Source organism: Prionailurus viverrinus, chromosome A1 (genome assembly GCF_022837055.1).
Source record: "Prionailurus viverrinus isolate Anna chromosome A1, UM_Priviv_1.0, whole genome shotgun sequence".
NCBI classification, from domain to species: Eukaryota; Metazoa; Chordata; class Mammalia; order Carnivora; family Felidae; genus Prionailurus; species Prionailurus viverrinus.
This window is the reverse complement of record NC_062561.1, coordinates 72,611,891-72,636,548: the sequence shown is the minus strand read 5'-3', so window position 1 is coordinate 72,636,548 and position 24,658 is coordinate 72,611,891. Positions and strand designations below refer to the sequence as shown.

General features: G+C 40.6%; 1 protein-coding gene across 3 annotated transcripts in view; it reads left to right on the top strand.

Annotated features, from left to right (window-relative positions):
* The window catches only part of NALCN (sodium leak channel, non-selective), a 300,348-nt gene that overhangs the window by 197,679 nt on the left and 78,011 nt on the right, over positions 1-24,658 (top strand). For all 3 annotated transcript variants that reach the window (XM_047871039.1, XM_047871030.1, XM_047871050.1), the window contains exons 15-16: positions 13,559-13,695; positions 15,631-15,772. In XM_047871039.1, coding sequence (XP_047726995.1) covers positions 13,559-13,695; positions 15,631-15,772 — 279 coding nt within the window. The remainder of the gene's footprint in view (positions 1-13,558; positions 13,696-15,630; positions 15,773-24,658) is intronic.

Here is a 24,658-nt window from a genome sequence, read left to right as displayed (position 1 = left end):
AGAAAAATGTTTAGTAACTCCAAGTGCTTTACCCTTAAGGCAACACAAATAATCTCATTTTTCTCCATGTAAGTTTTGACTTTTGGTTTTGTTACAAATAATCAACACTCTGTCTCAAATTCAAACTCCCAACAAGAGAAGATCTGATTGGCCCAGCTAGTCAACCTCACTCCTTTTAGGCCAGAATTTCATGTCTATGACTGCTTACAATGTTGGTCATCCCTACAGAAAGTCATCAGCTTTCAACAGGTCTAGATCCAGACCAAAACACAAAGGGGGCCACCCTGAAATGTGGCTGGTTTCCTAAGACAATCCTTTCTTCTCCTAACCCTCCACCTTGGCCTCTGCTCTCAAGAAGCTAGACCCTAAAGAAGGAAATGTGGAGCAGTGAAGGAAGGGAGCATGTCCCCTCCCCAGTTCCAGACCTGAAGTCACACTTGTAGCCCTATGAGGTAGGGGCTTGGGGAAGGTTTGAATCACGTAGGAGACTGGATTGAACTGAAATGATTTTTTAATAAAAGGTGGCCAGAGAGTTATGGACTTTATCAAAATAACCAGTCTTCTTTCTCTTTATTAATAATTCTGCTTCCTTGTACTCGAGAGTTAATGAGTTCATCATTGGCCTTTCCTTATATTCTACTCCGGGTGCTTGCTCAACAGTAGGCATAGTGGGAGATGGGGTGAGACTGACATTCTCACACACAGCCGTATGACTAGCGAATAGTTCCTACTCTGGTATGAACAAAAGAGTGACTGAGGTTATTTCTAGGAAACGAGAAATGTACATGCATGCTATTTCGTTTTGATGTTATTCCTATTTCCATTTTGCTTTGCATAAAATATGTTGATTAATGTGAATCTTCATAGTGCATCTAATAAGCCGTTTTTATCAAAGTCTGCAAAATTGAACAACTCTACAATCTACCATAAGCATACTCAGGAATGGTACTTGGAAAATGCATGCTTATTTCCTGAAAAGGAATTACTTAAGGAGACAGAACACGGCTGAGGTTCAAGGCCAGTGTGGGGACTGCGAAATATGTGTCTTCCATACCTCCAGTTTAAAGTGTGGTGTTTGTTTTGCGGTAAATACCTTCACTGATACTAGTTATATGTACACTAAGCTGGAACAGATAAGAAAACTTACTGTAGATAATGTCACACTGTCAGAGAAAGAAGTTACAAATACGCGAAGGGGAGATGCCAGAATTAACCCTATGGCACCAGATTGGAGTAGGAGTATTAGTATAAGCTCAGTTTATTTTAAGATAGAAGATAGATACATAGACAGATACACAGATACATGGATGGATACATATATATAATCTAAGGTTACATAAGACTTATCCATCCATACACAGGTGTTAAATATAGGTACGCATATATACATTGTTTTATATACATACATTATTTCCTCTGAGTGAGCCTAGAAGCAGTGACCTGTCAATAACAACAAGCAAACCTGGTGCTAAGATTTTCATTTCTTTTAATTTTTTAGTGTTTATTTATTTTTTAGAGTGAGAGAGACAGAGCATGCACAGGGGAGGGGCAGAGAGAGAGGGAGACACAGGATTCAAAGCAGGCTCCAGGTTCTGAGCTGTCAGCACAGAGCCTGATGTAGGGCTCGAACTCGCGGATGGGGAGATCATGACCTGAGTTGAAGTCAGACGCTCAACTGATTGAGCCAGCCACCCAGGCGCCCCTAAGATTTTCATTTCTAAATACCATTCTCCAGTAAAGCAAATCAGCGCTCTTTGGAGGAACGGCTGATTCTCAAGCTGAGTCGGGGGAAATAGAAGATAAGACTTAAGTATTTTGTGGAGCCCAGAAAGTAAGGAAGTACTTTTTAAAAAGAAAGGAGAAGAAAAGAAAAAGAAAAGGGTATACTGGAAGAGTAAGAAGCCACCTGAAAGAGCCCCCGATGACAAATTGAGCAATCAAATAAATAATAAGGGTCTTAGATTATAACCCAAAGAATAAAATAAACAGCCAAAAAGCCATACTTACACATAAATTATCGAATTTAAAAGTGGAGAAGTGACAACTGTTCCTTACAGAATAATCCCGAGTGAATATAGAGGCAATATAGAGAAATAGAAATAATAGAATAATAAATGAGGGAAATAGAAAATCGCCATTAGAACATTATATTTATAAGCAGGACCTACTGCTGCGTGCTAAAATCAATATGAGGCTCTAAGGAGAAATAGATATTTACGTGACCTCAAAGTTTCTTCCTTCAAAACTTTTTTTTTAATTATTCTGATGGTTTTTAATATATGTCTGCAAATTCTTTGATACTTCCCCCTCCTTGGAGGTGAAGCCTAAGTCTTCTCTTCTTAACTATGGGCAGGAATTGGTGATTTACTTATACCTGGTAGTGTAAGGAAACAGAGACTGTAACGTTACAGTTACAGAAACCTGGAAGACACCTTACCCCAGTAATGACAGTCGCCGTCACCAACATGAAGGCACATTGGTGTCATGTTCCCCCTGATATGATGAGATAAGCCTCGCGTCTCCATAATACTCTCCCCCCCAAATCCACAACGTCAGCCAAATCCTGAGAAAGCATTGGACAACCCCATACTGAGGGCCATTCTGCAAGTTACCTGCCCAGTATGCCTTAAAACTGCCAAGGTCTTTTAAAAACAAGGAAGGTACGAGAAACTGTCACACGCTCTAGAGGAGCCTAAAAAGACATGATAACGAAATACAGTGTGGCACCTGGACTGGATCTTGAAACAGAAAAAGACACTGATACAAAAACCAGTGTCTGGGGCGCCTGGGTGGCTCAGTCAGTTAAGCGGCCGACTTCGGCTCAGGTCATGATCTCACGGTCAGTGAGTTCAAGCCCCGCGTCGGGCTCTGTGCTGACAGCTCAGAGCCTGGAGCTTGTTTCAGATTCTGTGTCGCTCTCTTTCTCTGACCCTCCCCCGTTCATGCTCTGTCTCTCTCGGTCTCAAAAACAAATAAACGTTAAAAAAAAATTTTTTTTTAAAAAAACAGTGTCTGTGCTTTAGTTAAAAGTATTTCGACCAAGGTTAATTTCTTAGTTTTGATAGATGTTCTATGGTTATGTAAGATGCTAACATAAGAAAAAGCTGGGTCAAGGGCATACAGGAACTCTCTGTACTATCTTTGCAATTCTTATGTAAGTTTAAAATGATTTCAAAATAAAGTGTTGTTTTTTTAAAAATGGGATAAGAATTTCCTATGGTAAAGTCCAATAACACAACATATAAATTGGCTGCTATGTGGCCTTGTTCAAAGACACGTACATCTGCGAAGCTTTATACCATGAATACGTTGTATAGAATTTATAGTTCATTATGCTTTTCTGATCTTAAGAAGTTGAGAGCATACATGTCATCAGGAGCCAAATGCTTTTTATGGTTTTGTTTCTAATAGAAAATCTGATGAGACTTGTCATTTCTCTTCATCTTTAATCAGTAAAATAACTCATTCTGAAACCGGGAGACTTGTTTGTGCTGGTTAATATAGCTGCTTCCACATTGTAAAAAACCTAAGAAAAGGATAACAAAATGCTGACAAATACCACAAAGGGGTCACTTCACCTGTTTATGAGACCACATTGAGTCTGCCTGTTTTATTCTCCATCTCATCATCATTGTGTTATCTTTGTCCTGTGAATGTAAACGTATGGTATGAGGCCATGGGGCACTAAGAGTCCCACACTTAATTTAAAATGTGTCATCTTAGTGGGGGGAAGATACACATAATTAGGAAGTTATGGCATAAAGACCTGAGCACTAAGGTTGAAGAAGGAACATAGGAGAACATATATCTAACTCGGATTGCAGGCAGGTGGGGAAGATGTATCTAGAAACGATGACCCGGAATGTTGTTAGCAAAATAGGAGAAGACGTTCCATGTTAAAGAAATAGCAGGTACAAAATTGCAGAAGTAAAAACCCATCTACTGCTTGAAAATGTTGTTTCAATGAGGCAATATAAAACAGTGTTTAGGAGCTCAAGCTGTGGAATCAGAAAGATTTCACATGCCAGTACTATGACTTCCAGCCGTGTGACCTTGGATGGCTGACTTAAGCTCTTGTGACCTCAGTTTCCTCATCTGTAACATGCTAGAGCATGGAGCTACCTCATGGGCTAAACCGGATTAAGTAATATTAGCAATGCCAAGTGTTCAGCATAGAGTCTAGCACTCATGTTTACTACTTCAACTTACCAATTATTGTTATTCTAAGAAATCTTCCTAGAGGAGATGATTTTTGAGGGAGTTAACTGAGTGTAGAAGGAAAGTGTGTTGCAAGCGATGGGGGGGGGGGGAGGGGGCGGCAGTAGGGAGTATGTTCAGAGGCACAAATACATGAAGTAAGACTGTGGGAAGGACCCACAAACCACTATCATTGGAATATAAGGTGCAAGGCACCGAAGGGTCGTTTATGCCATCTTAGAAGATTCTAATTTCTTCTATATACAAATGAACATCCTTGAATTACTTTAAAGACCAGGAACACAATGGTGTTTCTTTTTCAGGTGTTCTATAAATAAAAATGGGCTTCAAGGGGCAAGACAAAGATGGAAACCCAGTTGGGGGGCAGGTGGGTTAGTAGAGGCAGTGAGGTAAAACCAGGATGCCTGAGTGGCTGCTGGCTTCAGCAGCATGGGAAATGTTGGTGGCTGCTAAGAGCAGCCCTGAGGTGCTGGGGAGAGACCTGAGACAGCGAGGGTGGAAGATGCGAGGAAGTTAGTGCAGGTAAGCCGCATGTATAGCAAGTATAGACGACACTTTGGAGAAGGAAGTTTGAAAAGGGAAAGGAATCGGATCAGGAGAAATGTTCACCACTCTTTTCATTTTCATTTTTAAAATCAAGGGTCTTGAGAAAATCAGTCAATCAAAGGGGCAGAAGTTGGAGCGTGGATGGAGGGGAGGGTTTGGACAGCACAGCATGTGAGCGTCCTCAGAATTTATCCCCACTCGCTGAGATGAGAGCATTTTCAGGCAGAACTAGCAGTTACTGTGGCATAGTGATAGCTTTGGTTTTTATAGCACATTTCCCTTGAGTAATTCAAATTACAGACAATATGCTATCTCACTTATATATCTGGCATTTATATAAAGGAGGGAAGATCCTCATTTTTCATTTGAGAACATTGAAATCCAAAGTGCTTAAGGGATTATAAAACCGAACAAAATTTTAAATCCACATCTTCTTACTTTTTTTTTTTACTGTTTTTACTTAGACTGTGTTTTCTCCTGTGTTTTCTTTTTTTTTTTTTTTAATTTTTTTTTCAACTTTTTTTATTTATTTTTGGGACAGAGAGAGACAGAGCATGAACGGGGGAGGGGCAGAGAGAGAAGGAGACACAGAATCAGAAACAGGCTCCAGGCTCTGAGCCATCAGCCCAGAGCCCGACGCGGGGCTCGAACTCACGGACCGCGAGATCGTGACCTGAGCTGAACTCGGGCGCTTAACCGACCGAGCCACTCAGGCGCCCCCTCCTGTGTTTTCTAAATCAAACCAGGGAGGACAATTATGTGAGTGTAATATATATACGTGTGGAGATATATATATATATATATATTCTGAATTCCCTTTGTTGTGGGCTTTATCCTATTACTTACTGAATATTCATCTCTTAACAAGAATCAACTATCTAGTTTACATAGAATTCTAATATAATTTCATCTGAAGTGGAGCAAAAAAACGCATTTTTTATCATAATGAACATGTTTCTATGACTCAGTAAGTTTCCTAATGGAAACAACTGCGTCTCGCTTGAATAACACAAGAGAAATAGAATGTAAAATAGAGGTGTTTGGGACCTAGAAGAGAAAACATGGGAAAGCAAACTGTTCGTTACTTCTGTCTCAAAGAAATCATTAATTCCATTCATGGCATTTCAGGGGACAATCATATGAGGAAAACTTACCCATTCGACATAATTCAGCATTCTAGTTTTGAATAGTTTTTTTTTTTATTTTCATCTTACTAACTTGTTAGCATTTTCTGCTAGCCTCGCCTTGTTGCAACTGTTTTTCACACTGCTTCACAAAGTCACCTTCTGAAGGACACTTAAAGCCGGTACGATCTTAGGTTCAGTGCTGTGTACATCCAAGGGATGGCACAAGACGATATAAATGTCAGAGTGCTTCCGAAGTGCTCTGCTGGGCCTCCCAAACCAGGAAGTGCAGAAGCCACTTAACTCCCCAGTGCACCAGCTCCTCCGAGAACACACCTCGGCTCCCCATTTTCTTCAGGGCCATGCTGTAAGGAGGAATAAGGAACCCCTCAGAGTCTGTTGAGAGATGTAGGAAAGGAAACACCAAGTGCCATGAATCAACTGATGTTATAAAACTACTTTGAACATTTGGAGGTGCCAGCTGTCATATTAAAATGTCTCATTTATGGCCCAGAAGCCAAGAAATAGAGCCCCTCCGGTTTGTATCAATAAAACCCCAATTTGACCTTGGAAGTTCTGGATGTATTCCAGATTTTTTGTAAAACGGAGGAGAGTAGGTGACTTAAACACTTTTTAAGGGAAGCATTTTTAAAAGCATACGGTAGTGCTGTTTTATATTCAATCATGTGGCTGAAAGCCCATTGCCCAGGGCAAAAAAAAAAAAAAAAAAAGAAAGAAAGAAAGAAAATATTCTCCCTTCTAAGAAACTCCTTATTGGACTCAACAGCCTAGTGAAGGATATTCTTTATATTTTATATCAAGGTTTTATAGTAACACTGGGACACAGAGATATTAACAGAGACCAACATGTTTGATCATTACTCCAGATATCCCATCTGTTTTAACCCAGAAGCCGTGCAGTTTGGGTTGTAAAAATCACAGATGCAAAATAGCAAGAGAAACTTGCTTGAAAAATAACAGTTTATGCTTTAGGAAGAGTCTCACTTCTGAATTGCTGCGTCATGTATAGATCTAGGAAAACCAGCCAAACCCATTGTCTAAAGAAGAAAAGAGAACTCGGCCTTAATTTACTCAGATAACGTAGACAAACTTCCTTCTCCAGATTGAGCATAATGTGGCCGTTTTTCACATACTGAACTGCCAGAAAAATACTCCTCAGCTACACTGACCTACAGGTCTGTGCGCATTTTTCAAACTAGCATGAACTAGATTTTAAAATGAGAATCGTTCCCAAGTCTGAATACTTTTTAAGTTGTTTTCTTTTAGAAAAATCACACCAAAAATTACAAAAATTTTTATTTAACATAATCCTTCAATTCAGTTATTTGTCACAGCATTTAGAAAGGAACCGAAACTGAATAATGTTTGAATATTTTAACAGAAGAAAGCACAGGCTGGAATACAGAAGATGTAAGCGATGAGGCAGAACAGGGTATGTGTCATGCAGAGCGATTACACCCAAGTCTCTTGAGAAGCACACAGAAAGCAAAAGGCTTTCAGCCGCCCGACGTGTAATGATATCTCCACAAGACAGATGCTGAGCCATAGAATAGCCCTGAGCTTCGATGATTTATATACTTTAAAGCTCAAGGTTTGAATCTTTCTCTTTTATTCTAATTTATTCTTTGCAAATGTGTTTTTTTAAAACCATGTGAGTCTGTTACAAATCTATCATCTGATCTGTTTGTTACAGCCACACGTCATGCTCAGTCGAAGCCATTATGAATTCTTTCCTTTGTTACTGTTCTTTATATCAGATTTTTCTTTTCTTTAATTTTTTTTAATGTTTATTTCTTTTTGAGAGAGAGAGAGACAGAGTGCAAGTGGGGGTGGGGCAGAGAGTGAAGGAGACACAGAATCTGAAGCGGACTCCAGGCTCCAAGCGGTCAGCACAGAGCCTGACGTGGGGCTCGAACTCACGAACCACGAGAACATGACCTGATCCAAAGTCGGACGCTTAACCCACTGAGCCACCCAGGTGCCCCTACATTAGATTTTCCAACATAAAGACTGAAATCTTGTGTTCTCTGCATTCTGCATTCTCTTCCTTCCATCCAAGAGTTATAATCTTTGAAATTATTTCCAAGCGAACATTTACAATTACAATTACTGTACGTTAGAAGGTCTGCTTTTGTGGTATAGTATAAGGATCTTCTATTATCATCCCGTATTTTCAGTGTAATCCATATTACTCACCCATTTGCATCAAAGTAAGTTTAACCTTGGGGAAATCTGTCCTTAAATGCAAGAAGGGGGAAGAATTTGGATAAAAGGTAGAATAGGGTTTATTGTGTGTCAGGAAACTTGACTGTGGTTTCCAAGTACCATGCAGTGTTTCTCTTTGCTCTGGCTGCCTCACCTTCATCCCACCCTGCACCCCTCGGTAGGCAAGCTGGTCCCATCGTCCTCTTGTATTTCTTCCTCATTTTGTATCTTGACCAACATCACGGACTGAGGAAGGAGAAATGGTCCAGGTTTTGGAGATTAATAGCAGTGGAGTAAGGATTAGATGATTTTGCTGAACTTTTCCAAACCGAGCACACCCAGCACCCAGACCAAGAGCAGCTGTCCTTAGAAGCCCCTCCCCACATGTCCTCTTAGTCATGATGCTTCACCCCATCCCGGGGTAACTACTCAGCAGATGCTCAGCCAGATAGAGTAGCGTCACCTGCTCTTTAACTTTATATAAATGGGATCGTTCAGGATGTACTTGTTTCATTGGTCGGGATTCCTTCATTCAACGTTAGTTTGTAAAATTCACCCAAATCCTTGTGCTTGGAAGTAGTTCATTGACTCAAATGCATAAATAAACCACGATTTACTTCTCCATTCAACTGCTGATGGGCATTTGAGGAGCTTATGGTTTAGCGTGGCTGCGGGCTTGTGAGCGTGGCTGTGGTGTGCATGTGGACATGTTTCTGGTAGGTGCAGAGCTGCTGGATGTGTGTATATTCACCTGTAGTTGATGCTGTTTAACTGTGAACAGCAGACAGAGCATGTGGCAGGTGCTGTCCAGAAAGAGGCCCCTCCCCCGCTTGTAGAAGATTCTGTCCAGCGCCTCTGCGGTGAGATCTGATATGTCTGCCCCCCATGCAACCACCCACCCTTCTCTGGCTTAACTGGCCCTTCTGTGGAGCCATGATGCCTGACATTTAAGAGGATTGGTAGGATCCTGAAGAACCTTCTGAGTCATCAGAAAGAGCTTCTCATTTGTAGTTTTACGGTTCCACGATCAATTCATGCTAAATTCTAATTCATTTATTCACAAGCAGTTATTATTTTTCTACTCTCTACAAGGTGCTATAGAAGTAAATTAAAAACATGAGGTGCCTGGGTGGCTCAGTCGGGTGAGCGTCCAACTTCGGCTCAGGTCATGATCTCACAGTTTGTGGGTTTGAGCCCCACATCGGGATCTGTGCTGACAGCTAAGCCTGGAGCCTGCTTCAAATTCTGTGTCTCCCTCTCTCCCTACCTCTCCCCCACTCACGCTCTGTCTCTCTCTCTCTCTCTCTCTCTCTCTCTCTCTTTCAAAAAGAAAATAAACATTAAAAATATTTTTTAACAGAATCTGGGGTGCCTAGTTGGCTCAGCTGGTTGAGTGTCTGACTCTGGATTTGGGCTCAGGCCATGATCCCCGTGTCGTGGGATGGAGCACCGAGCTGGTCTCCATGATGAGCATAGATCCTGCTTGATATTCTCTTTCTCTCTTTCTCTTTCTCTCTCTTTCTCTCTCTCTCTCTCTCTCTCTCTCTCTCTCTCTCTCTCTCTCCCCCTCTTCCCCTCTCACAATCTCTCACTCTCTAAAAAAAATTTTTTTAAGTAAAAAAACACAGAATCTTGCCCCTGAGGAGTTTACAAGTTTGGGGAAGTATAAATAACTCTAACACTAAGTAGAATGAGGTGTGTTCCATTTTAAAAACATGCAGGCAAGGTGACTATTTTTCAATACTGGTACCCTACATTTGCCAAACATCATAGGCTAGGGTACTTAATTAAATATTATACAATTTTTTGTCTAGGGGCACCTGGTTGGCTCAGTTGGTTAGGCATCTGACTTTGGTTCAGGTCATGATGTCATGGTCCATGAATTTTGGCCCCGAGTTGGGCTCTGTGCTGACAGCTCAGAGCCTGGAGCCTGCTTCAGATTCCATGTCTCCTTCTCTCTCTGCCCCTCCCCTACTTGTGCTCTGTCTCTCTCTGTCTCTCAAAAACGAATAAATGTTAAAACTTTTTCTTTAATTTTACACCTAAACTTACTCTAAACATCTATGGGCTCATCGATGGTAGATGTAAGTTCAGGTTGAATGCCACAGAGTCTAATTTTATTCTATTCTGTGAATCTAGGGATACTTACACTCTACACCAACAAATTTTTCAATCAGTAAATTGATACTTTCTGCTTATCTCTCCACCCTTAAGGATATACCTACAATCTTTTTTTTATTTCCAAGTTATCTGCTAGAGATTAGTTCTGCTGGTGATTGTATAATTATTCATTCAACATATATTTGTGTCGGTTACTTTGTGTCAATATTGTGGCAGCCCCGGAACATGAAATAAGGAAACACACCCAACCCCTGCAAACATCCTTGTCCTCTGAGGACCCTTGTCATCCTAGAATTTACAGGCTCAGCGGAAAGAGAAACAGTGGTTGAGAATTTCAACTACTGTATGTAGTGGGTTTAATAGTGTCCCTCCAAAATTCATGTCCACCTGGAGCCTCAGAATGGGACCTGTTTGGAACTTAGATTTTTACAGACATGATCAATTAAGATCATACTGCGTTAGGGTGGGCCTTGATTTAAATGACCGGTGTCTTTGTAAGAAAAGAGAAGGAGAGTCAGATAGACACAGAAACACATGGGGAAGAAGCCTTATAATTTCACAGGAAGATAACAGAGCAATGTAGCTACAGATCAAGGAACACCAGGATTGCTGAGAAGCTGAGTCAAGGAAAGGAGTCTTCCCTAGAGCTTTCAGAGAGAGCATGATGCTGCTGATACCTTGATTTAGGTCTCCCAGCCTCCAGAATACTAGGAGAAGTTTCTGGAAATAAAAGTAGCACCGTCATTTTTTAAAGCTTCTCCCTTTGCTCCTCACCTTGAGCTCTTGGCACCTTGTTTAGATCTCAGCTAGAAGAGCTATTATATTTGTCATTATCTGTTTATATAACCATCTATCGGTTATAATGTGGGCTCCGTGAGAGCAAATACAGTGTCTTAGTTATTTTTATATCCCTAGAACTTTGCATGGAACCTGGCCTCTGGGATTTGATTTATAAGTGACTGCATTGATATATAAATAAGTGAGTCAGCAAATACATGCATTAAATACCTTGTTTCTGCTCTGTCTTCTTGGCCTGTCTTTGGCCCTACATAATTGCCTTTCTCTCTGGTCTGACTTAACATATTAACTGCCTTTTCTTTCTCTGTGTGCTCTACTTACCACTGACAAATATTTTTATACCAGTTGTCCCAATAAATTTTTGGAAAACGAGTCTCTTCCTCGTGAATTTCTGTGTTTACATGTGGGGCCATTTTTCTAATTCCCTGCATCTCATGGAAATGCTAGCCATGTTTGCTTTGCACCTTTGAGAGCTAATTCTTCATCACTGTCACCATCATAACCATCAAATGGTTGAGAGCATGCTGTGTTGCATTCCATGTAGAAGGGGAGGAAAGCCATGAACAGTGGCCCCTTTTCTAAATGAGGTCACCACCTCCGTCAGAAAAACCACAGACAGGCCCCAGAATTAACTAAGATGTACAGATGGCTATGGCAAAATATTTATATTATATACAACAAAAATGTAGGAATAGTTTCTGAAGTTTATGAGAAATGAGGCACGTTTTCTGAACTAGAAATAAGACATATAACCTCACGATGAGCTCACAGCCGATTGGACAACCGTGTATTGTATTGAAATTGTATGTTCCCCCAAATGCAGCACCCATGTTCTCTCTGGCCAGTGTGGATACCCTCACTCAGGGAGGAGGGAAGAGTTGGCACCTCTCTGACTTACAAAACTGTTCTCAGCCTCCCATGCTAATCTTTCCACAGACTGGAGACAGGTTGTAATTATAAAGTAAAAGCACACCCAGCAAGGGAGAAGAAGCTGATGGCTTTTGAAACATGCTTCCCTAAGCCCAGCAGAGAAGCTGCCCGAATTTGATGGACTCTGAACAGGATCGGCGTTCCGAGATGCAGGCTGGAGAGGGGGACGAGTCGGGTGGACATAGAGAGGTTCATCCCAGTCTACAGAGAGGTCTGAGAGGAGGCAGTAGTAAAAAGAAGTAAGGGGGGGCACCTGGGTGGTTCAGTTGGTTAAGCGTCTGACTTCGGCTCAGGTCATGATCTCACGTTTCCTGAGTTCAAACCCCATGTGGGGCTCTGTGTTGACAGCTCGGAGCCTGGAGCCTGCTTCGCGTTCTGTGTCTCCCTCTCTCTCTGCCCCTCCCCCACTCATGCTCTGTCTCTCTTGCTCTCAAAAATAAATAAAACATAAAAAAAAAAAAGAAGAAGTAAGGCAGGTTGGCAAGAGAAGTCAGCCTTGGATTGGGAAGACAGTGCGTTCTGAGAAGGGGAGGAAGCACACTACTTCATTTTTCAGGCCAGAGTTCCCCTAGCCAAATCCATCCTTAGGACGGCTCCTTAGCTCAGCACTGGTTCCAGTTTGTGACCTCAAGTCTCAGTCTCCCTGAGACCTAATTTGTAGAAATATAAAAGCCCTCATGGGGCGCCTGGGTGGCTCAGTCGGTTAAGCGTCCGACTTCGGCCCAGGTCACGATCTCGCGGGCCGTGAGTTCGAGCCCCGCGTCGGGCTCTGGGCTGATGGCTCAGAGCCTGGAGCCTGCTTCTGATTCTGTGTCTCCCTCTCTCTCTGCCCCTCCCCCATTCATGCTCTGTGTCTCTCTGTCTCAAAAATAAATAAACGTTACAAAAAAATTAAAAAAAAAAGAAATATAAAAGCCCTCTTGTAGATAGAGAGATGATAGATAGATAGATACCATTTGCTTGTCATTTCTTGCAAAGATATTTTATGGCATATAATATAATCATTCTCAAGCATCTATCCTTACAACTAACTAGAGAACTTCCTGTAGGTACCAAATGTGTTGTTTCCAGTTTGAGCTTTTCTTTTTAATCTGCTAGAATAAATGATGCGTTTTCTTGACATTTTCCCTCTTTACAACTATTACTACTTAGGAGTTTCATTTATTTGTATTCTTTTGATTTTCTGCCGTAGCACACATATTTATAAAACAAATTTTATTGTTAGGTTATTGGATATGCTAGTGATAATAAAGAAGTAAACAATAAAAAGTGATGTTTGGTATTAACGGGAATATTTGGGAATAAAATAACAATAAGTGTTTCCTCTCATTGTTTTTTTTTTTTTTTTTTTTTTTTTTTTCTGGGCTAGTTTTTTGCTTTGGTTTAGTTTTGGGTTTGTTTTCCGGGTTGTTTTCAAGTTTGTGCACGGAGAGAGCGGTAGATGGCGGGAGACAGTAACGCACTTGATGGGTCTCTGCTGCCATCTACCGTCCGTCGTGCACCAACTCACCGTTTCCTTGATTCGAAAACTCAAGTACTCCGTGACTTGCAGTAAGCCAAGTTCCCCCTTGTCTTCTTTCTATTTTTTTCTTTAGTTAAAGCAAAGTGAAGCCAATGCAGACACCAAAGAGAAGCTCCCTTTGCGACTTCGAATCTTTGAAAAATTTCCAAACAGACCGCAAATGGTGAAAATCTCAAAGCTTCCTTCAGATTTTACAGTTCCTAAAATCAGGTATTAATATACTTATTTCAGCGTATGTGCCAAATACACTGTCAAAGAGTTATCTTGAATCTGCATCAGTCCTTCTTTCAAGTTCATGTTTAAAAGAAGGGTATTTTTTTCTATTTTTAAGTTATTTATGTTTCTACTCTCTCTACCTCTGTTTTAAAAGCCATTGACCCCTTTAAGCGATATATTCGGAGCAGTCATTTGATGGTGGCATTAGGCTGCTTCCCCCTGCTTCTTCCCGAGATGCTCCTCAGGGATTCAACTCCCCAGGTAACGGGCACGGGTGCTCACAGCTGCAGGTAGACACCAACCCCTGACTTTCAACCATATAAGGATAAACTTACCTCTTGAAGCCTTTTATTTTCAAGTAAGTAGAGAAATGCCACCAGCCAGGTTTCTGTCCTGCTGTGACAGCATTTGTTTAGAACGTCATGTCTGATTCCAGTATAATTTGTCTTTCACGCTTTTGTCAAGTTTAAAAATTCTTTAATGCATCTTAGAGAACAAGTAGTGCATTACAAAGACCTGCTCAAAAGTGTGTTGCCATTGTTTCTTTATGCATCATAAACCAACATAACTATTGCGGGAGAGAATGGTATGTCGTTCCTCCAAATCTTTAAACTGTCCTTAATGTAGCATGGACACAACCTTAGAAGGAAAATTCTGGTGACATGGCTTGCCCAGCACACTCACCTTAGGCTCTAATGGGTCCTTGTCTTCCTCTTTTAAAAGAAGAAATGTGGCATTTCCCACTTACACTAATTTTATCTTCCACCCCTTTGCCCTTCAGTTAAGCATTTGCATAAAGGATGTGTTCAAACCCTTATTTTTAATAATCAAAGGATTTTATTTCAGTTGTAGCTCAAAAATCACAAATAGAACCAGAATAGTATGAAATTTGACATTTTTATGTAACTAGTTCTAAAAACAATCCTGTGGGGGGGGGGGGTTATAAAAATGTGAGACTGGATATGGTGCCATAATATTTAAAATTCAAATGGAAATATATTTGCATTTCTGATTAAAATATTTTTTTAACTTGAAAATAGGAAGTATGGGGCACCTGGGTGGCTCAGTCGGTTAAGCGTCCAACTTCCGCTCAGGTCATGATCTTGAGGCTCATGAGTTCAAGTCCCCCGTCAGGCTCTGTGCTGAGAAGCCTGGAGCCTGGAGCCTGCTTTGGATTCTGTGTCTCCCTCTCTCTCAGCCCCTCCTCCCCCCACTCGTGCTCTGTCTCTCGCTTTCTCTCTCAAAAATAAATATTAAAAAATTTTAAAGAAAAAGAAAATAGGAAGTATAAAAGAGCCACATATTAGATTCAAGATTTGTGGTTGTATGAAAGGTGTTATTTGCATTCTCACCATGTTTTGGAGATGAGATAAAGCAAGTTTCTTTGAGTTATTTTTAATCTTTAAATGTAAAATTATTTCTCAATAATTCTTACGATGAGTGGAAGTTCAGAGAGATGAACTAATTCTTCTAAGTCTTAGAGGCGGAAAAGAAGTATCTTATTACCACAATGAGATTCAAAAAACTACCGTCAATGACTGAATATTATTGCTTAAAAGTTATTTCAGGGACATTGCTTTTTTAAACAAAACTACTGAAGATTCAGGAAGCTTTCTCTAAATTAATTATTTTGCTAATTAAATTTAAACACTGTTCTTGGCATGATGTGTCTTCTTTCTTTCTTTCTTTCTTTCTTTCTTTTTTAGCAGGCAAAAGTTTATTAGAATATAAGATGAGGAATGAAGAACAGTAGGAAAGCTCCCTTTACAAAGAGGGGATATTAGAAAGTGAATGTCCTGGGTCTTTTTTTCTCTGAACTTCTGTCACCCTATCATAGCTCAAGCAAATGCACAGGTGTAAAATGCCACCACGTGCTCCATTTTATTTAACAATGCTTGACATGTGTGTGTCTGTACTTCCTTTGCAAAGGGAGAGTTTCATGAAGCAGTTCATCGATCGCCAGCAACAGGACACCTGCTGCCTGTTACGGAGCCTCCCTTCCACCTCTTCCTCGTCCTGTGATCACTCCAAACGGTCCGCAATAGAAGACAACAAATACATTGACCAAAAAGTAAGAATCCACTGCTTCAAATTACCAAAGTTTTCTTAAGCACATATGTTTTACATAATTGCAAGGCTCTATGGGGTCCTGAAATCGAAGGTCTCAGGACAATAATGAAGAAAATTATTTTATTTGTAGAAGAAATTGTTAAACCTGACATTGGTATTATTTATGAATTTCAGTTTTGCATTTGTACACGTCAGCTTCTGAGCCGTGCCAGGTAGCAGCCCTGTGACTTTGGTGGGTAGAGACCGTCCCAACCCTGCATTTTCTTACTTGCAGAAGGGTTCTGATTGGCAGCGGTCAGCCCGGTTTAAGGGTGGCTTGTGTGTTGCTTTTTCAAGAGACCATGTTTATTCCAGTTATTACACAAGGGAGAAAAACCAGAGGAGGTTCCTATAAAAATCAGTCAAGGGGCTCCTGGGTGGCTCAGTCAGTTAAGTGTCTAAGTTTCAGGTCATGATCTTGCCGTCCATGAGTTCGAGCTATGCATCAGGCTCTGACAGCTCAGGGCCTGGAGCCTGTTTCAGATTCTGTGTCTCCTACTCTCTGTTCCTCCCCCACTTGCACTCTGTGTCTCTCTCTCTCAAAAATAAATAAACATTAGAAAAAAAAATCAGTCAACATAACTACCGCTTATTAAGTGCTTAGTATGTGGTGGCAATTATCGCTATGTGTTGTCTTAATCATGTTGTGATCTATCTGTCATTCAATAGTTGATAGGGAATTTTTTCCCTTGGATTCCACAGTTAGAAAGTCAATGACCAGTTACAGAGTTTGTAACAGATCTTAAACATTAGGGTTCACTTGCAGGCATTTTCCTTTGAAAGTCCTGGCTCACTTTTTATTCCATTAAATTGGGGCCACCCTTTTTCTGTTGCTTAGGATCAAATACATATTTCTCATTATCACGTGAAAATAAAATACCAGCCCCTTCATCCTCTTTCCCCTGCTCTCCCATCCCACGAGGATTAGCCTTTCCCCACAGAGTGCCTTTCCCCTCTGCTGCTTTTCTCCTGCCCTTCCCCACCTCTCCCCTCTAACTCTCCCAGCACTCATCATGTGCTGCAGCCCGGTGATTTTGTTCTCAGTTACAATAATGAACTCCTTGTACGATGTCTCTTCCTGTTTATTTTCTTTCAGTCACCTACAGATGCTATTTCTCTCTCTTCTAGATTCCAACGTTGTAGATGACAAGTCTGATGCCACTGTCATTTTTTTTTCATATGAATATAATTAGTTTTTTCTTTGGTGGTTGGTTGGTTGGGTGGTTGGCAGGTAGGCTTTCTGGTTTGGGGGAGCTTTTAAGACTTTCTACGTATCCCTGGGGCTCAGAAGCCTTACCAGGATATACTTTGTATGTCGTTTCTCATCAGAACCGCCCCAAATGGGGAGTCTTTTCAGTTTGCAGACTGAGATATTTGTCAGGGAAATTTTCATTTACTATTTGTTCAATTATTACTTTTCCATCTGGCCCTTTATTTCCCTCTTACTTTTTCCCTCATGATTGCCGTCGGTCTGCTTTTCTTCTGTGCTTTGAAATATTTCTTCCACTATATCTTCCAAGCCACTGAATTGATCTCAACTGAGATTTTTCTTTGCCTTTAAATTTTGAATGGAAAAAAAAACCACAAAATGTGCGTTTGCATGCATGTGTACACATACAAGCAATATTCTTAACCCTCATTAAAGACTTTGACTGTTTTTTTAAAAATATTAAATTTGTCACATTTCTTGTCCACAGTTGTTACATTTCATTCAATACTGTGTCCAGGGCATACACGAGGAACTGCATGTGTTAGTGGACAATCAAGTGGAGGGATAGTGGCCTGGTTTCAGCCACTCAGTGTGAAATCGCGTTTTACATACTAGAACACAGAATGTTTATTTTTAAATTTTATTTCAAATGCAGACTTTAAGCCAGAGGTATGGAATGAACACAGCCTGGGCTGTGGTTGTCGTGACCAGCCATCTCCACAAAGAATGCCGAGAGCTGGTGGCCGTTATGCCCCAAGTGGGCATAAATCCACAACATGCTCTTTTAAGTCACTAATAACATTATTCCAGTGGAAACACAAAATTGAAATTAGTCCCTGATCATTTATTTTCTCTCTGAAAGCAAACACGACATTTCTCACACTTTCTGAACAAAATATTTTGAAATTGGTGAGGAAAAAAATAAAGATTTTTGGCAGGTGTGTGGAGGTCCAAGGGGGGCACACCCTATCACCCTTCTGGGTGCCCACCATCTCCCTCCCCTAGCGATCCCTGTGCTAGATCACTGTCTGAGAATTTCAGATGCCATTTCTGACTTCTCCAATGTCCTTATATTTTTGTGGCTTCTGTCTACTTTCTCATTTCATATTATTTTTAACTGAAAGTAAGATAACAATTACAATTTTATTCCATTATCGTACAATTGTGCCTTTCTCATAATATCCTAAAATATAATGAACTAGCACAGGCACTGCTCCTCAGTGGTGTCTAAATCACTCAGCATTGTAAAAGAGACCAGAACTAGAGCACCTGGGTGGCCCAGTTAAGCATCTGACTCTTGATTTCGGCTCAGGTCATGATCTCACGGTTTCCATGAGTTCGAGCCCCAATTTGGACTCTGCACGTTGACCATGTGGAGCCTGCTTGGAATTCTCCCTCTCTTCCTCTCTCTCTGCCCCTCCCCAGCTCTCTCTGTCTTTCACAAAATAAATAAATAAATTTTTTTAAAAATTAATAGAAGATACTAGAATTTTTTGATGACAACAGGCATTCCCCAATCTATAAGTTTGGTTGATTCAAACACACAATATCTGATCTTGTACCAGGAAAATTATAGAGATGGTTAGGTTATCCTTCACCCCAGTCAAGCTTCGTTGGCCCATATCTGGATAATCTACAATTGGGAGAATATTATTTACCTCCTCGTGAGCTCCATTCTCTGGAGACATGCTCCAGTTGGGAAGGTGGGGTGTAGAGAACATATTTTTCTCTTCATCTCAGTAGCCACTACCCTAGCATGGCAGCAGCAAGAAGGTTTACCCACGCTACTGTTGCTTCTTAAAGCCTTGGCTTTATTTAGGCTGCAGGGAAAGTCAACTTCCCTCCTTTGATGTTCCAGTGTTTGCAGCTTCAGCTGCCATCGCTTCCTGGCCATCCTCAGAAGTACCTGGGATTTGTTGTCTGTGTTGAGTGCCATTAGCCCAGAAAACCCGACACAGAGAAGCCTGCTTAACGAATGTCAGCATGAGGATGCCCCAGGGGAGCAGAAATTGAAGAGGAAGCAGTCTAGTATTCGTATTTGTAAACATGCCAAGCCTTTTTAAAATTTTTACTTAAAAACCCTAAAGCCACATAAAATTACATAAGCACATGACAAAAATCCTGAACAGAGACCATACCCCTCGTAGCTTGTGATAAAATATTTTTTGGCGAGCACTTGGAAATTTCTGTGACAGCCCCAGCTGCCTTTGGAAATGCCTGGCAGTGTCCAGTGGATGGCAAGGGCTTTCTCTCTATATGAAGAAACTCTCCAGCGTGGTACGGCACAGATTGAGGCTGTTTTTCCTCAAAGAGTAGTAAGAAATAAAAAGAAAATGTGAGGCCGGTCTAACAGTGATTCCCATGACATGAAAAAAAGGAGCACTAAAGTAAAACTTTTCCATTAACGCTGACCTGTAAGGAGAAACTTCTGAGTCCCGCAAAGCTGACCTCGTGTCAAGGAAAATACTGAGTCCCCAGGAACATGAAGATCATAAGTTAAGGGATAAAAAAGAAAACACGACAACGAACAGTGGGGGTGGTTTTGGTTATGCAACTGGAGGAACATGAAGGCACAAAGGCACATGCTGGGCAGGGTACTGTCCGAGTTATGACCTTGGCTTTGAACAACCATAAATAATTCCATGGCAATCTTATGCTGCAGGGACCTGATCACCTTTATCATGTAGTTTAAAATACCTGTCCTTCTCCCCATAAACAATAAGCAAACAAAAACATAAAATCTTTAAGTTGTTGTTGCAGATCCTAAAGGAAAAAGACAGAGGGGCACTTGGGTGGCTCAGGTGGTTGAGTGTCCGACTCTTGATTTCAGCTCAGGTCATTATCTCACGGTTTGTGGGATCAAGCCCTTCATCAGGCTCTGCGCTGACAGTGTGGACCCTGCTCGGATTCTCTCTCTTTCTCTCTCTCTCTCTCTCTCTCTCCCCTTCTGCCCCTCTCCCCCTCAAAATAAATAAATAAATTAAAAAAAAAAAAAAGACAGGAAACAGTGCTTTCCAACCTCTCCCTTGTGGTGAATGGCTGCCCTTCCAGACTCCATAGAAAATGGCATTCCCAAGGCTAATTCCCTCATTCCTTTCTCCTCCTACTCTCCCACACCTGGGGCGTCGGCCAGGGGTTCCCTCTCCTGGTTAAAGGATAAACCTGCATCTCTTGAGAGGAGGTTTGTACTTTCCAAGCAGAAGGAAATCGGGCAATGGTTTTCTACCCATTTTTTTGTCCAGATTATTGAAACTAAACCCTGGGATTCTTTAGTAGAGTGTTTGTTAGTAAACTGAGGTGTGAACGTGCTTTTTCAGTAGCCCTGGTAATAAAAGCAGCCCATTCACAGGTGAATCGTCTCCATAATGTCAAGGTTTGCACTGTGGCTGGAACTGGCGACTCTCTCTGCCCTTTAGCTGAGCTCGCCAATCCTTCTGCCCTGCTGTCTTGGCTGCTGTGCCCTTTCTGGGGTCAAAACCTCACAGCATGTGGAGAACATGAGGGAACTACACATTCACATCAGCCTGAGCTTGGTTTCAGCTCAGGTCATGATCTCACAGTTTCGTGCATTCAAGCTCTGTATCGGGCTCTGTGCTGGCATCATGGAGCCTCTTTGGGATTCTCTCTCTCTCTCTCTCTCTCTCTCTCTCTTTCTCCCTTTCTCTCTCTCTGCCCCTGGCCCACTCATGCTATCTCTGTCTCTCTCAAAATAAATAAATAAAGTTAAAAAAAATAGAGAGTATTTCTCTGACAATAGGGCAACATCTGCCTCTGCTTACCTGCCTCCTTTCTGCTAAGCATATACAGCAAGTTCCACAGTAAGCCTCCACAATTATCAGCTAACACATGTACAAAGTGAGGGAAGTGATACAAGTAATTACTATGTTTTCTTGGCCCTTTTCATTTCCATAAGTCTTCAGGTTCACTCAGTCATTCAGCAAACGTTTATGGAACACCTGTTGTTCCTCTGGCACTCTTTTGGGGCCCTGAAAATTCAACACTGAGCAAAATGTGAACAGTGCCCTTTAGAGGCTTTTAGTCTCGTGGGGACAAACGTGTAAATGCAGGGGGGTAAAAATTGTTGCAGGAACCTGAGACAGGATCCCTTACAGGAGCAGGAAGCTTGAGCATTGTAGGAGGAAGGTGCTCCAGGCAGAGAGGGAAGCCTGTGGAAAAGCACAGGACGCCGAAGATGCTTGACATAACTTCATGAGAAGCCGAGTAGAATGGTGATTATGACCAGTCACCGTCATAAGTGATGTCGGTTCCGATCCTCATCTCTAGAGATAATTCTTATTTTCAGTGTTTGTCATGAGGATTAAATAATAGATTATAATATGTTAAATGCCTAGCATTGCACTGGAATAGCTTATGTCACGTGCTCTAACACCAGATAAAAAAGATTACCGATACTAAACCATACCATGAATTCAGACTAAGCAAATAGACTTACATTCATCAGTCAAGACAAAGGACTTTTACATAAACAAATTAACCTCCAATTCTAACAGTCTAGTTAAGCACAATATATTAATTATTGATTTATTTTCCTTATTGCTCATGAATATGATTTTTTTTAGTCTGATTTTTTGTGATATTTCAGTTACTACCCTCATTGCCTACATAGTGTCTCAGATTCTCAAGAAGTAAATTAAATTGCTCTGGAAAGATTTACTCTTCACAAAGCCTTGTTGATTGCCAGACAGCATTTTGTATTTTTCTGTGTGATTATAGAGTGTTTGATTATTTGTTCCAGTAACTACATACAGAGCAAGTTAACTGATCTATAATTTTCAGGATGAACACTTACTCACCAAAAAAAAGGGGGGGGGTGCAGAAGAACAGCCTATTTTCATCTTTAGGGCTTTTACTCTTCTGAAAGGATTTTCTAAAATAATAGCTTAGCATCTCCGAGGTGCTATTCAAGACGCATCTCTAGGAGGACAGTGAGAGATTACATGGCATCACCACCTCACCAGGGGCCGGATAGCAGAGTTACAAACCATGTGGTCGGGGGGGAGGGAAGAAGCCACCAGACAGAATGTGAAAACTCTCTGGACTTCCGGACTTCCGTGTTTAGCTTACAAATGCATTAGTAGGTGATTGATTGTCCATTTATTCACAATAATGGAGAGGAAACAAAAAGATACAAAATATAAATGAAAACTTTTTCTTTCATTTTGATTGGCCTTTGCAGTATGTTTTCGTGCTGAGATCAAAGTACAGCTGAGTTTGAGTGCACATCTTTTCATTTCAGTTATTTCTTGAGGCTCTTTCTATGCACACAGTGAGCTGGGGTCCAGGTAAAAATCACGTCCTGCCGTCAGCTAACACAAGAAGAGAAATTCCTGGTCAGTGATTCTTCTTGCAGAATATTTAGTGGTATAATCATTTTGGGTCTGGGATTATAAGTACTTTGCATTCCTTAGGTGTACACCCACTGAAGTTCAAAAGTAAATGCATCTAGGATCAAGCATCATCTGTAGATAATACAGAAGGCTTTTAACCACAATTTTTTGGTGCTGTCTCCAAAGCAATGATCAGAGCTGACTTTGCAACTAAGCCTATCTGTGAAAGTTACATTTAACTCCCCTGTCTCAATGTTCTTCTCTTTTGAGTATAGTTTACTCTTAAGTTTTACTTTCCGTTAAGTGTAATACCGATCCTAATGTGTTACAGTTGTTGCTGGGGCTGGTATATTTGGATCTAAAGTTCAAATACAATTGAATCATAATTGGAGAGCAAGCACTGCTCCCAGAGTGCCTGGGATTTTAAATTCACAAACACCTGCATGATTAAAAGCATCTGGCATTTTCTCCCAGAATCATAAATCCACTCTTTTTTTTTTAATCTCTGCAGGTTTTTGGTTTTTGTCTTTCTGTCTATATGAGCTCTAAGCATGAAGTGATATGCTTAGGTATATATTATAGTGTATATTATGGTTTCCCACCAGTAGGTAGCGTACTTTGAGCATACCTGTTTTTGACGATACTGGTTCTCCCTCATCTTCTGAGTCATTGGCATCCTTACACTGGTCTAGCTGATGTGTAAGTTGTTGGAGATTCAGCCAAATCTCCAACACCACAAGCTCGAGTGACTAAAGCATTGTCATGCAATCTAGTGCAAAAACAGTCAAGCCAATTAAGTTTCCAATCATCTGGTTTCTAGTTTCACAAGATTTTCCTATCAAGTGAATTGGTGCATTTCAAAGTAAATAGGCTTCCTTTGTAATTTTTACCTGATTCACATTTGTTGTTTCAAGGATTCACTTCATAAGAAAAAAAATGTAGTACAGAAAAGAGTCATCTCTAATATTAAGCAATGTATTCATTCTGTAAATACATTTCAAGAACAAATTACAGGCAGTACTGGACAGTGGAGAGAAATGTAGTGGACAAAGAATCCACCAGCCTTACCATATGGAGCCTATGATCTGGTGGAATTCACAGAAAGATAAAAAGGTGTTTCACACACAGAGCAGAAATCAATGGGTATGGGTGCCCTTGGCCCCAAAGGACGACTATGAAGGGTGTGTGTGTGTGTGTGTGTGTGTGTGTGTGTACCTATTTATATATTTTTAAATTTTTATGTCTGGTGTTTTTTCAGGGTTCAGAATTTATAATGTTGAAATAACAAGATCAAAACTCTGGACCCATCATCTAAAACTCCCTTTTCACAAAATCCACATTCTAAGGCATATTTCAAAGCTTCATAACATGCTATTATAACAGTACTCACCTTTGCATACATTGTAATGTGACTATTTTAATTTTGTTGCTGCCTACACTAATCACCTTTTTAAATTCTTCCTTTCCAAGCATAATGTCAATTTTATAAAAAGTTGATTTTATAGAAACATCCTGCCATACACATGATCTGTCCTATGTGCCATGGGATTAGTTTTCAGTTCACAGGTGCATGAAAAATTAAAATACGGCTGAATGATGTACCTACCACCTTCAACCTATGTAATTTTAAGTAATTGCTTATTTCCAATTATGACATTTTATGTGGGAGACTTATTCAATAAAGCAGCTAATTACAATAATTACACTACACCTTTCCAGCAGAAATGACATTCATCAAGCCCTGTTCATTGGACCATGGTTTTGTGCTTTATGGTCATATGTTTTTATAAATGCATTTCCATTTATTGTCAGCCTGTTAATATTTGCAAAATGAAAAAAGGAAAAACATGACCCTCAAACTTTTTCTCAGTTACAAACAGAAATACATTGTTAACAACTCCGTAAATCAGAAAAAGTGAGCTGAATACTTAGAATAGCTATGGTTTTCTGTCTAATACTAAATACTAATGGCTTCATTTTGAAGGAGGTTACCAGAGAATACAAGTGTTCAGACTAAGCACAGCAGCATTCCAAAGGAAGCTACTATTCCCTTATAGTCTAGGGTTACTCCCTGGTGGTTGAATAAACGAATTAATTTTCTACTTAATTGAAAGTTGTGAAGGATCCCAGATTTCAGCAATCAGTAAATGTAAAATATAAATACTCTTATCATACTGGTATTAATAGGTGAGAAAAGTTATTGATCTCCTTTAGTGCTTCAGGGTCATTATTCTGAAAATCAGGTATGCATATACGTGCGGAACAAAGGAAAAACATGCTAGTTTAGATC